The sequence below is a fragment of the Chinchilla lanigera genome, unplaced genomic scaffold, assembly GCF_000276665.1.
Source record: "Chinchilla lanigera isolate Chin_1 unplaced genomic scaffold, ChiLan1.0 scaffold00043, whole genome shotgun sequence".
NCBI lineage: Eukaryota > Metazoa > Chordata > Mammalia > Rodentia > Chinchillidae > Chinchilla > Chinchilla lanigera.
The window spans coordinates 8,495,897-8,510,343 of NW_004955444.1; the positions used below are offsets into that span (position 1 = coordinate 8,495,897).

General features: G+C 35.6%; 1 protein-coding gene across 13 annotated transcripts in view; it reads left to right on the forward strand.

The window, feature by feature from the left end:
* The window catches only part of Eya1 (EYA transcriptional coactivator and phosphatase 1), a 318,971-nt gene that overhangs the window by 159,826 nt on the left and 144,698 nt on the right, over window positions 1–14,447 (forward strand). For 8 of the 13 annotated variants that reach the window (XM_013518211.1, XM_013518210.1, XM_013518208.1 and 5 more), the window contains exons 3-4: window positions 5,119–5,168; window positions 6,743–6,870. The exons of 1 other annotated variant lie outside the window; for it this stretch is intronic. In XM_013518211.1, coding sequence (XP_013373665.1) covers window positions 5,119–5,168; window positions 6,743–6,870 — 178 coding nt within the window. Of the gene's footprint in view, window positions 1–6; window positions 138–5,118; window positions 5,169–6,742; window positions 6,871–14,447 lie in introns of those variants that run through there. 4 more of the 13 variants (XM_013518206.1, XM_013518212.1, XM_013518209.1 and 1 more) reach the window with 4 other exon arrangements.

The following is a 14,447-nucleotide window of genomic DNA, read 5'->3' on the forward strand; positions in this document are numbered from 1 at the left end:
AGCGCCGCAGCCCCGCTGAGCGCGCCGCGCGCCCTGCGCTCCCCGCCCCGCCGCAGGGCTATGTCAGGAGCCGAGGCTCGCTAAAGCGGAGGACTCCGGGAGCGCGTTAGACGGGTGGATGCCGCAGATGTGACGCCGTAAGTACAAGATGCCTGTTGGAAAAATTGTGGTGACTGCCGACAGCTGTCCTGTGGGCGAAGCCCGGGGTAACAGGCGCGCTTTTATTATTGTTTTGATTTATTTTAGAAGAGAAACATTACGGCGTGAGGAAAAGGGTGACACTTCTACCTGATACTTTCTTAGCCCCAGGGTTCCATCACAGAAGTATAGTTTTTAACCCCCAAACTATCCGGACGATTAGAATCATCAAGAGATAATTGCAAATTGTTAATGATTACCTCTGTTATGATTTACATAAATAACTATAAAAGAAGGCCATATTCTTGAAGGAGAGTATTGCATATGTCTTTTGTATACAAGCCTCAAATACTGTGTGATTAAAATGGTATATATACGTCTGTAGTAACACATAGATGATTTTTGCTATGCACTTTAGCTTACTATGGAAAAAATGCGGAAAGGTTAAACATTTGAAAGGACAACAGATGACAAGGAATTGATAACCACTTTTTAAGCAAATTCATTTATTTGCTTCAGTAAACAGATTTTCCAAACGTTGCATTAAGCAGGCTCATCTCCAAATGGTGATCCAATAAGCATGAGGCTAGTTAATTTGTCATGTATTGACACTTTAAATGAATTAAATGGACCTTGAAGTTAAAAATCTGGATTCTTCAGCTTTGGAATTACCACTCAGAATGTTTGCCATTCAAAATCAGTATTTTGAATTGCTAATGACTCACGAGTTTATATTTCTTGGGAGGAGCTTTTACACATTTAAGTATAGCATTTGCAAGAATTCATTAAATTCAGAGATGTCATTGAATTTGGAGAAGCTTTTTCTGTTTTCTTTCTTAAAATGGCAAAGGGTACAAAAAATTGGCAGCAAAGCACATAGCGTAGCTGTGTAGGTTTGGAATGGCTTTGTAAAGTGTCTCTCAGAGTAGGTTTTACGTTCTGCTTGTGTGAGTCTTTACCCTTGCTGGGGTTTGAGGACAGACACACAGTGAGCAGTAAGGCCTTTCAGTGGTCAAAATTTGATATCTGACTTTCTCCATGCCTGAGTTCTGCTGAGGCCCAAGGTTCTCGTGAGTGAGCGAGCGGCCATAGATTTCCAGTCTTTGAAAATTCTCCGCGGTGACAGACATAGGAGCCTCATTGAGCCACTGTTCAGTCTGAGAGTGCCACATGGAAGTCAACTGCTGTGTGGGTTTCACAGACATGATAAATGATTTTCTCAAAAGAAAATGTCCATTTGAGTGTGAACATTTATTCCATAAGACTACACTGGCAAGAGACATACTTTCAATGAGGATACTTCTATTTAATCAGATACCAGAAGCATTTCCACATTTTCAATCAATGGTAATTTTGAAAATCACCCTTAAGTCATAGGTAGAATCAGTTGTGGTTTAAAAACTTGTTTTTGGTTTCATAAGAATGCTATTTTATCATTTCCTTTAAATGAGATACTGCAAATGAATATTCCAGTAAAATAAGCAGCAATAAAATGTAAATATTTACCTTATGAGGTCTGATAAAGAAGGAAGTGTACTGCTAACATTTAAAAATCTACCCCTCCCTAGAAATTCTTTTCAATTTTAAGGTTAAGTTTTTATTTTAAAAATTTGGATTTTAATTACAATGCTGACACCACAGTAGGAAGTACTGACTGAAGAGAAATTTTGACAGGATTTTTTTGCTGCTTAAAAAGTGGATCTATATCTAAGGCACGTTTATTTCCTACAAAATGTATTCTGATTAGAAAATTACCATTGTCTTTCAAATGTGGAAGTACTCAGGTTGATCTGTGGTTGGACAAAACTAGCTCTCCTGCCAACTGTATTTATTTAGATAAGTTCAGTACTTTCACTTTGAAAATTTCTTTTCATTTAAAAAAAGTTTTAAATTATAGTCATTTTATAAAAATTGCTTCTAGCAAGCAAAAAAGCCTATGGAAAACCCATAATTTAGACAAGTACCTACATTTTATTTTCTCTGTGCTGCTGAGATTTAGAATCCCTTTCCATTTACAGTTTACTTTTCACAGAACATTATTAACTTTTTGGCTTCATACATGATCTTCTGTCAGATGCTTTTGATTTGTAATTTAGCAAAGTATAATAAACAGTGCAAAAGTCATGATTTTGCTCTGCATCCTGAGCTCTGTGGTAGGGAAAATGTGATAAAATGTGTACCTTAAGTCTTGTTTGATGATCTCTCAAAGCAAGTTTGCCTTCTGGAAATAATTTCTGGGGTTGAAGAGCATGGTATTAACAGATTTAATGTGGCTATTCAATGGATTGGCGAAGTACTATGTGAGGTTTAACGAAATGAGAGAGACAAATTGAACATCAACAAAAGTTCCATCTGTGAAGAATTATAAATTTAATTAGAAAAAAGGCAAACTTAAAAGATCTCATTAACTAATCAGAAGTCAAAGTTACTAGTTTAGGATTCTTGAATTTTAAATTCTAAGGAGTTCTGCTATCTTTTCCCTTTGTATTTTCACAGCTCTGCCAATATGCTACTATGTGTGTTCTGTAGAAAGAGCGTTTAAGAAGCATTAAGGTGCAGTGACTTCATTGTAATATAAGATGACCATTTATATAATGGGAAATATTTTTGCATGCATGGAAGTATTTAAATTAAAAATACCAGATTAGGAAATAAGAAACATATTAAATGTATGGGGGATAAAGCAGAAAATGTGAGTTTACCGAATGTCTGGAAGCCATGGAATTTTTTTTTCTCTTTTTTTGAACAAAAATATCCCTGATTATTTTTGAAACAGATTATGATTTTGGACCTTTAAATTACAGAGATTTCCACAGAAATTGTCAAACATAAGAGAAAATTAACACCAATCAGAAATAGGTGTTCTTTTTAGATAAGTCATTATAAGAGTATGTTTCCTTACTGCACTGTAATCTTGTACTACACATAAAAAACTAAAAGCATGTGAAGTGTAGCATTTTGTAAACTGTAACTAATTTTGCTCACATCTGTGTCTAATTGTTGTCTGCATTCGCATTCTTGAGAGTAGATTTATTTTTCCTGGACCACGATGTGGATTCAGCTGACCAGCCTAAGTGAGGATTAGTTGTTTTAAAGTTATTTTGATTAAAGAGTCATTTTTAAATACAGTAACACACAACACATGGTTTAAATAATCCTTGAGACACAAAAGAATATATCTGAAGTATACTTAATGAAATGAAGATCGTGGAATGGGCTTTCAAACATTGTATGAAAGTACAGTAGAGACTGGCTTGTGCTAGCATAACAGAAATATGTTGTTGTGAAAATGCATTTTTTCAGTGAGGAAATATATTAGGCTAACTCTTGTTGTGAAGTCCATTTTTTTAAATTAGCAACAATAGACCTTTAAATTTAGATAGGACAGGTTAAGCCTCAAATATAAATATAACCAAACTTCCAAACTACACAAGGAGTCTAGTATTATGCTTTCTAGCTGATGTTAAAATGGAAATGGATTTTAACATTTAACAGAAAGTATACTTTACACACTCTCATAATTAAGCCAAGAGAGTTCTTAAAACTAAGTTAGTTCTCACCTATAATTTATTCCAGGTGTATAAAAGGGTGGGGGTGTTTATCCTTGAGTTATATTGCTCCAGTTTCTAAAAGGAACTTGTGTGAGAACATTTTATCTGGTGTGAGAACATTAATTTTAACAAAAATCGCAGAAACCTGTTATCACAGCATGGCACATACACAGCTATTAATGTTTAATTTCTACTTATGCACCTTTTAAAAATTGTTTTTCCTCATCCTGCACATACCAAGACATTTAGACCTTACTGATGCTTTATTCTTGCTAGACAGGTATTATTTCTTAATTTCATAAATCATAATTTAAAAACAACAGGACTCAACAGAAGATGCTTGGTTGGATAATTTTAATGTCATTTGAGATGCTTCAGTTCTCATCTTTGTTCTGTAGCCCTAATTGATGTCAGTTCAGGTTGAGCGAAAATGCACATCAAAGATTTGGAATTCTGAGCCATTTTAAACATTATGCAGAGTGCCCCTTGCTCCCTGCCTGCGGAGGTGTTAGCCTGATCTCGCAAGCCAGCAGGCTTCCTCACCTGAGCTTTATCACCTGCTGATGGTTAATGGTGCCTCTGCTAAACCCTGCACCTTAGTGGAGTCCCCAAATCTAGATGCATTTACAAACAAAGAGACTAACATGCTGGCTAACTGGGATGTTGAACTGATTATACCGCTATGCATTCTTTTTTTCTGTCTACAAGATGGGAAATCCACCCAAGTGAATAAACACACAAACTTTCTGTGCTGCCCGGCACAGGCACTCATTGAATTTTAATTGGCATGGATAAATAAGTATTTTGCTCAGTGAGGTAGCTTTGGGCATGAAAATTCATCTTTGCCATTTATTCTTAGTCCAGCATTGCCTGAAAGTTGCCCAGGAGCTGTTTTAGTGATTGTTAAATGACAAAGTAAACGTGGGAGAAAATCATCATGATAAGGCTAAGAAATCCTCAGGAGTCAAAGGGGTGGGCGGGAGCTCTGTTTTAGCTGGTGATAACAGAAGATGAAAGATCTTTTGAGGGGAGGTGGTTATTGCCTGAACTACTGCTGTTAAATACACTCATTTTGTTAATAGCTATTTTTTCCAAGCACCTTTTCCAAGCTGCCTGGGCAAGGCTGCTTTGCATGTTGATTGGGGGAGGGGTAATCCCGTTTGCAGCTGTCATAGGCCAGTGATGAATCACTATCCCGTCATTTGGCTGCCTTCCCCCCTGACAAGGGGAGGAGGAGGATAGACCTGCAGGAGGAAACAACAGTGGAGACCTCAACTTAAAGACAATATGCCTTTCACTGCTGCACTATCCTCCTCTTTCTCTTTTGGTTAAAAGAGAGCATTGTCGGCGCAGCCATGTGCTCTGTATAATTAAGAGCTGACACGAAGCACAGTAACAATAGCTTTTAATTTTTTACCCCTGACCACAGGTGCAAACACCTCAAACCAGTTCCGATGTTGTTGTTTCCTCAAGTTGCAGGTAAGGATATTATTGATATTCAACATTTTTGTAGATTACCTTTCTGTGACCCAGGTCTATTTTTGTCTGGTATGTCTTAATTATTGCTATTAATAGCAGCAGCCTGGTTATAAATTACTTAACGTTTTATGTGTGCATATATATGTGTGTGTGTTTGTGCGGGCGCGCGCGTGCATGGTTTCGAAAGATGTTTAAGTATTTAGGGAAGAAATAGGAAGATCAGTTTGACAGTGATTGTGGGATAAACTTTCTGGTGTTAAGAAAGCTGTGAGTGTGGAATGAGAATTAGGAGAGAGAAAAATGGATTTGAAAACATTTCTAGTTTGAATTTGGGAGACTCACGAAGTAAACTGACTCATGTTAAATTGTTTTAAAAACTGATATCCATAGTCCATTAAAGTACAGCCTCCAAACTTAAAATGACTGTTCATGTTATTGACCTGGTAAGGGTGAGCAGCAAATATTACCTTCTTCTGTGTAACATTAAACTCCTCCTTTATTATTATTTTAGAAACACATAAAGTTTAAAATAAAGCAAATGGGCCTTGGATTTAAAAACTTGGCTGTCAGAATACAGATGGTATCTAGATGTTTTGGGTAACTTTCAGGAATATGCTCTTCATTAATAAGAGATTTAAATACAAGTGTCTAGTTCGAAACTTATGAACATGAAGAGTGGCTTTTTTACCTTTTACAGAATGAGACTCCTGAGTCTAAGAACTTTTGAGGGGGAGGGATTGAATTGTTTTTGTCTGGTAAAAATGCAGAATGATAGCACTGAAGCAGAATTGTCCTTCTTTCCCTAAGTGACAGCTGAGATATTCCAAGTGCTAATGCTCACAGGACTCACTGTATGTTGGCCTTATCCCTTTTCAATTGGACACGCTGTATGTAATCCACAAAGCAAACAAGTGAGCCGACATCATAATGTTTTAATGCTGCATTTGTTTCAAGGGAAACAGAGGAACAATTAAGTAGTTTGCCAGAGTAAACACATGCATCAGGACTATCTCATTCCCTGTCACTAGACTATAGGTTTCAAGTGTTTTATTTGGTTTGGAGACCCATTAAATTACAATTGGGTGGTAAATTATAAGGGAGTATACAGTGCTAACTTATTAGATGAAACAGATTCCATAGAAAAGTGATTTATTTCTGTTGTACTTGTTTATATATTTGCCTTTTCTTTTAGAAAAAAATAACAACTTTGGGTATTTTTTTAATATTAGAAAAAAACTATGACTGCATTTTTTTCTCTGAGAATTTAAATAGATGCCATTGTCTAACATTAGACCATCTGTCTTGATAAACTATAGAAAAGAAAAAAAGAGATTTAAATAAGTCCATGTAAATGTTTGCTTGCCTGGGTAGGGCAAGTGACACCTTTTAATAGTACATGTGATGCAAGGATGGCTGAAATCAAAGTGCAAGATGAACTCTTCTGAGTCTAAGAAAATAGATACAATGGGATTTTGTGTGAATGTGTTTCAAAGAACGTGTCAAGTCGTTATCGCATTAAATAGTGGTGTCATGAATTTGGTACATCTGTCAAACGGAAGGCTTCTTGTCTTTAGGTCTATGGAAATGCAGGATCTAACCAGCCCGCATAGCCATCTGAGTGGTAGTAGTGACTCCCCCAGTGGTCCCAAACTCGATAACTCTCACATAAATAGTAATTCCATGACTCCCAATGGCACCGAAGGTGAGTGTCTGCCTTCTTCATTGTTTGCTTTCCACCTCATTTCCTCACTTTATTATTAGGCGGCTGTGATTTCAGTTGTTAAATCCATTCAACTCTTATTTCTCCTTTAGGTAATTCGACTTATGAGTTAGTATTCGTTAGTGCAGACTGCATGGTACTAGGTTATTGTACCATCCATAACTGGTTTAATTTTATGTAGATTCATATATGTGTAGACATGTTTTATATGCCTACATCTGTTCACATGTTTGCACATAACAGTTTTAGCCTTTGAGTGTATTTTATCTCCTTGTTAATCATGTCCATTGCATAGTATCAGTTTGCATTATTTTGCTGTGTGAGCAATGAAATTTTGAAATTATTATTTTTTTTTACTTTCTATTATGTTACTAAATATAACTAAATTTGCTTAAATGTAAACATTAGACTGAATTATTTTATATGATCAGTAAAATAATTTGTGTGTCTAGCATTCTGTGGATTTGGTTATTAAAATATAAGTATGTAAAAGAGAAAACTTTAGTTTGCAGTATAGGCAATGTTACTTGAAAGGTGTTCATAACACTTTCTAAAAAATTAAGTAGTATACTTTAAACATAGTATAATTACAATTATGTCTGTATAATTCATACATATGAGTATTTTAATTGATACAGCTCTAAGTCTAAACACATAGAGTTATATGTATGCTATCTATTATGTGCAGTCACGTAGGTGCTATGCATATAACTTCAACATATGGAAGGATATGTTACTATTGCACTGTATTATTTCTACCTTAGACTATTGAAAAATTACTTCTTCACAGATATTGTTGCTTATTTTTCACTAATCTTTATGATGCTTGAATGGACTCAGAAAATAAGTTTCACCAGAAGTTCATAAGAATTATCTATTTAGAAATCTATCCATAGAAAAACTCTTTTATCAGCTCCCAGTCATCAAGGTGATTTTTTATCACATAGTTTTTAGACAAATAAATACAACTAAATGCTATAAACTTATTGTCCATTTGGTATAATATTCTAGTATTTAGCAGTAAAACCTTTTGAAACTTGGTAATGCTATAAAATTTGTGATAATAGGTAAAATATCAAATCAGCAATTTCTGATATAATATATTTATATCCACAGTGATTATTTTTATCTATAACTGTTCCGTATTTTTTTTAAAAAGTAAATATCTTCATTTACAGTGTTAATAAAAGTAGTTGTCATCAGAAGTGGAAACTTTGCTGAGGTGGCCAAAAAAAATTAATCTCTGAAGAAAGTGCTTTTTCCTTTGAAACTTCTTCCCATGCAGTACTCAATCAAAGAGAAATTCAGATTATGGGAAAGCAATTGAAGCATGTAACTAGCTTTCAATAGAGCAAATAAAACAAGAGCAAAAAGTCCTCTTCCCTCTCCCCTTGGGATTTGGCTTCAGGTGAAAGCCTGTCTGCAGCAGAGTGCAGACTGCATGTGGGGACAGTCGCACTGCCCCCGCCGGCCCTTCCAGTGTGAGTAGCCGGGGAAGCCACAGAGGGGCCATAGCAGCAAATCTTTCACAGTTGCTTCCAGTACTGTCAAACCAGATAACACACTCAAAGTGACTTCAAAATAAGGAAGACTAAACATGTTAAAGTAATTTACTTAATAGAATATGTCAATGTATGGTGGAAAGAGTGAACATGAAATACGGATAGTTAATTTTTTAAATATGAAAAATGAAACTGAGGTAGGATGTTTTCATCTTTTCAACATTTTGCTGGCAAGTCATCTCCTACAAAACGATCCCCCAGTGTTGAAGCAAACTCTCTTTGAGGACTGCCCTCTTAGGTGGCTTTGTCTGAATGAGGTGTGATTTGTTTTTTAAGCACATGTAGAGTGCTAATATGTTTCTGAATGTTTACATTTCATAGGTTGGTTGCATATTCATATTCAGTAATACAACATTTTATAAGATTTTTGCATAACTAAAATAAGCCTAGAACAATAAAGTAATTGAGACATTGGTGTGATCTTTTGACCCATTCAACAAAGGAAATTACTAGAAATCATTTCTTATCCTAAAAACAAACCTTTGCTTCATGTCTTGGAAATGAAGTTTTAAGAGCTAATCTGAGAGAAATACGTAGTTTATTCATCTCATCCTGTTTTTAGGCACTGTTCATTACTGTGCTTTCAAAAGGTTGTGGTGTGTTAGAAGGAGAATTTAGGAAGTACCAGTATAAATTATCTAAAACATAGAAGGAACTTCTGTCTATCTACTTGAATATTTGGTTTTATTTCTAACATATAGTTTGAAAATCTGGAATCAAGATTTTCTTCACGGTCCATGGTATGTGCCTATTTAGATCCAAACAATATCAGAAAGTTCTAGGTCGCTACTAAGTTTGTGAATCAGTTTATCAAGCTACTTATGTGTTCTGTCATGTACTTATTTCATTCCTCTCAGCTACCACTAGAGGAGTTAAGTTTAAAAATCAGTGACTTCATTAACCTCTGGCAAGCTTCTCTGGTATATAATCACTATAGATTTTCCTGTTCTTTCTTTGAGATCTTATTTAATTTGAAACCACCAGTGTTTACCAATGAATTAAAAGAATGAGAAAGAGAAATTCATTAAAATTTAAAACTCTTTAAAATATCAATCACCTCTCCTAACTGCGTAACAAATATTTCCAGATGTACACACACACACACACACACACACACACACACACACACCCCATGATTTGTATTTAAGTGACTTCTCTGCAGCCCAATTTAAAAGTTTCAGCTCAATTGAAATTAATTAGGTCAACAAAACTTCTATTTGGTTTACATACTTGTTAGCTTTGCATGCGTTTATATGGACCGTCTTCTCTCACTCAGAACCATTTTTACTTCCTGCCACCACCTGCCCCTATTAAGAGGCTAAGAAAACAAGAAAATCTCCTGTATCAAAAACCATAACTTCATCTAAAGAACAAACAAGAAGGGAATGGAATGGCGAGGCAGAGAATATTAAGTTTCTTCTTAAGTCTGCTGCCAAATTACCCTAAGACCCGGTATTTGTAGCTTCTGTACTTACAGGCTAGTACCTATTTTCATGGTTCATAGAAGGGATAAAGACAAAAAGACACTAAGCTACAGCCTCAAATAATGTGTCTTTAAAATTTTTCTAGATGAAATGTTCTTCAACTGTAGATGCTGTTTGAATGTTTCATATTTCAAACCCCTTAGCTGTTTATTTTTATATTTCAACATCTCTTTGAATCATTATTCTTGCAGTTAACTGTTGATGTTACCCAATTTGTAAATCTTGGAACTACAAGATACACATAGGTAAAATTAGTAAAACAGTAGCATAAGTAAATGCTTGATTTATATTGAGAAAATTATTGTTGGAAATAATAAATTTCTAAATGAGCTAATGAATATTGCAGTTAGTGTTAGATTAAAATGTAACCCAGAAAACACTGACGGATAGTTGCAAAAATACTCATGGTTGGCTTTCTTTTAACTGTTCTCCTGTCGTGGGGCAGTTGGTTTCCTAGGGCAGGATAGAACAGAAATTTCTTATCAGAGAGATTGCTAAACAGCATAACTTTTAAGAACTAGGTGCTGGGGAGGTAATGCTTCTAGTAGATGAGCATTAAAGCGTGGGGTGTGACAGAGAAGAATCAAGCCTCTGTTCAGGGAAAGCTTTGTGTTGGTATTTATGTTATGGGTGGGAAGTGGTTGGGAGCCATTCAGAAGGACTCAGAGCTGCAGCAGTAAAAGGCTTTTTATTTACGTACCAATTAGGGCCTGTTTGCAAAGCAGGGATTCTTTCCTGTTTTCTCTGGTTGTCTTAGTTCATGGTAGCCTGAGATTGCTCAATTCCAGTATATTGCTCGTTCCAGTATTTATTTTGGTTGTTGGGGGTTCGTGAAAGAGGAAGGACAAAAAAAGAGGTAGGAGTGAAACGAAGAGCTCAAAGTGTGAGTTTTCTCTATTGTAAATTCACATTCAAATCAGAAAGCAGCGTAAACTGGTCTTAACACAGATAAATTTATCTTCAAGAGAGGTAAAACCACATGCAATAGGCATTTTCACTACAAATGCATAGTTTCAGGAATTCTGATGGTAATTCAAATAGTAATTTTGAAATGGTGTGTCAGATTTCCAAGATGATAACAGATTGCAATCTTGAATTAGGTGGCTAAATTTTCTGCATTTAAAATTTATTTCATTGTTTTGCATATTTTAGCATAATAAGTTGATTCAGTTTTGCCTATTTATATTATTAGAATCTATTTAAAGTGGTTTTGTTATTTCTGCAAAGCTTAGAAAACTAGCAAATTATCTGAATTTGGATTTTTTTCTGACTATAATTTTAACTCGGTGAAATACGATTGTATCCAATGAGACTGTCTTTTAGAGATCTTATGGATGAGAACTATCCGAACTGGAGTGAATGTGTATAAAATTATGGTTTGAGGCTGCATTGTAAGGGTATATTTATATATCTGTGGTCAGATATACTGATGTCAATAGAAACATGCTAATCTAATTTATTATTATTTACATTCTGCACATAATTTAGTTTCTGGAAGGTTACGGGGCATCATGAGTAAAGAAGTTTCTAAATAACATTTTTAGACTAAGCCACAAAATTGTCCTCTTATAAATTATTCTCAAGCCAAAGCCATCAAAGAATGAACAAAATAATTGGTTCGAATGTAATATTTGCTATATCGTGTCTGTGAGAGTAGTTGTCCCAGGCCTCCTGCTAATAATAAAAATGGCTAATGGTTTTTAATAGCTGATTAGTCATTGTGCTGCGTGTGCTCTGTTTGTTTCATTAATCTTCAGAAAATTCCTCAAGACTGCCAACAGAATGGCTGACAGTATGGTTTGCATCCAAGCTCCAGGATTTGCTAGCTGTGGATACTTGGGCAAATGAGCTTCTGTGTGTCTTAGTTTCCTCATCTAGAAGATAATAACAGAATTTGTACTGGGCTTGGCATAAGCACATAATGTAGAACTTATAGCATAATTCAAACTTACTAAGGACTCTGAATCCATTAACTGTATATAAATATATATATGTAATTATTCTATGTAAGTAACAGTCACTTCTACGGGATGACTCCTATTTTACAAACCAAGCCTTAGAAAGTTAAATGACAAGTTAAAGGCACATGGCTTGTAATGGATACCACTGATATCTGAACTAGTGTTCAAATAAAATTTTGAGTGCAGAGAGTGAACTTTGAAATCACTTCATTACTCCATGAAGAGAATATGTAATTCTTAGCATCAGCAAATGCCTTTCCTAACGCCTTCACCGTAAGCATCCCTGCTTTCACTGCCTCATGGCTGCCTTCAGCATGGAGGGTGTTCTTCCCTACCAAATGGCAGAGCTATACAACAACCATTGGCTAGAAGCTTTGAGGACAAAAGGACTCTGTTAAAAGGATAATTCTCCAGAGTAGTTATGCTCTGTTCTTTCAAATTGGTTGGTGTGTATGTGTGTGTGTGTGCGCGCGCGCGCGCGCGCGTGTGTATGCGTGTGTGCACATGCACACGCGCGCATTTCTTCTTGTGGTTACACATGCACTGGATATTGCATCAATAGGTTAACTTTTGGGGGATTGTCTCTAACTACTTTTCAAAGCTTTTGACCTAATTATAATTCCATCAACCGTCTGCTTGTGTTAAGCCTCTCTGAGATCAAACAGAGATGAGAAGTCATCTCTGCTTTTCATTAGAATAGTCATTATTATATGCACATTTGGATTGCAGCAGTATTACTGTGAAATTCAGAAAGCAGTTGCAGTTTTGCTACTGCTCAGACTAAATATTTTCTACCTCAGGAAATGTTTTTAAGTTAAAGGTAAATTTGGTCGTATTTATTTTGACTTTGAGAATGAAATTGTATCAACCAACCATCACTCTGTTGGCATTTGTTCGGCGCTCCGTAGGAATTGAGTTACCAAAGCTGAGAGCAGAGAACGTGCCCAGTATGTTCTAGAAACAGCAAGGATCTCTGTGGGGCTGGAGCAGAAAGAAGAGGGAGGACGAGAGGGGAAAGTATAAACGGGTGACAGATCTGCTCGAGCCTATCATCTGTAGCTAACTGGGTCTTTTCTAGTAGAACTAAGCATTGCAGTGCTTATTGCATGTACCGAGGCTTGGAGTTTCTAGACATCTGGATTTCTTGATAAACTAATGACTAGATGTAGACAGCTGTCAGTTTCCTCCAGTTACAGATAGGTCAGAGAATTTGAGCTCTCCACCCACTCGAGTCTGATTGGGACAAAACTTCATTATAAGCAGAATTATGTCTGCCTAGAATGTTGTATCTTCTGGGTGAAATCTCTGGTTCACTCTAGAGATACATGTGAATTTGGGGCTAATTCATGCTCTTTGATCATTCATTACTTTAGGTGATCCCTGACTTCTTATGCTGTCCGAGGATGCCTTGGAGTGAGCAGATAGAGATAAATAGAGTATGGGGGAGAAAGGGAGGAATCTCACTTTGTTTACTTGAATAACTGGTATAAAAGCCAAGCGTGGTTAATTCTCTTCTCCTTGACACCAAGCATTCATTGTCATAGAAAAATAATTATACATATTGCAGATTTTGTACTTTTCTATTTTTATTCTTGAGTGGGAAAAGTTACCTTTTTTTTTAAACTGTCTTCAGTGATTGCTTATTGCCTTTACTAATCTGAGAATCAAATGAAGAATTTATGTTAAGCTTTAGGACACAAAATTTTTATAAGTAAAACCTAATTGTGATTATGTTCATGGTAACCTGATGATTTTGTAGATCTTTTGTTTTCTTTCATGCTTCCAATATCCCATTTTAGCAAAGCACATAGATGAACTCTACTAAACACATTCCCAGGAGATATGTTGACTTCCCATAATACAAACTGAAGACTTTCTTTTCTTCTGTAAAATGAAACAGAATCTAAATTGCTTACCTATTTGATCATTGCTAAATAGTAAAGGAAATTTTAGTTGGAAAGAAACTTTTTAGCAAAATAAAAATATGGCCTAAATCAACTGAATTCTTGCTATCTATTGAACATCTCATTAATGCCTTTATGTGCTTTATATTATCCTCAAGACAATCTTTAAGATAACTTTTACCCAGCTACTTTTAAAGAGGTTATTCAACTAGCTTATGTTTACATAGCACATTAGCTGCTCTGGAGAAGAGATTTAAAGCTGCATCAGGCTGATTTGAAACCTATATTCTTTCTGCTCTAACACTTGGATGCTCCAGTAGCACTGCTTATGTTACTAGAACAAATGTTTGAGTCTTGCTAACATATTTTTTCTGCAATAGGAAGTTTTTATGTTACCTTATCTAGGATTATGACCAAGGTGAAAGATTATGACCTCTGTTTACATGTCTATTTTGCCTGATAGTCTCTAAGCTCCTTGAAGGGAGGACAGAATTGTTCACTATTGTATCCTCAATATTCTGTGGAAGGTTTGCCAATAAATATTTGTTGATTGAATGGCCTATGTTACTAAGCAAATGCTGTAGGTGAGTGATTATGAAAGAACATCAGTAGTTTTACTTATACTGCATTAATAGAATCAGAACTACC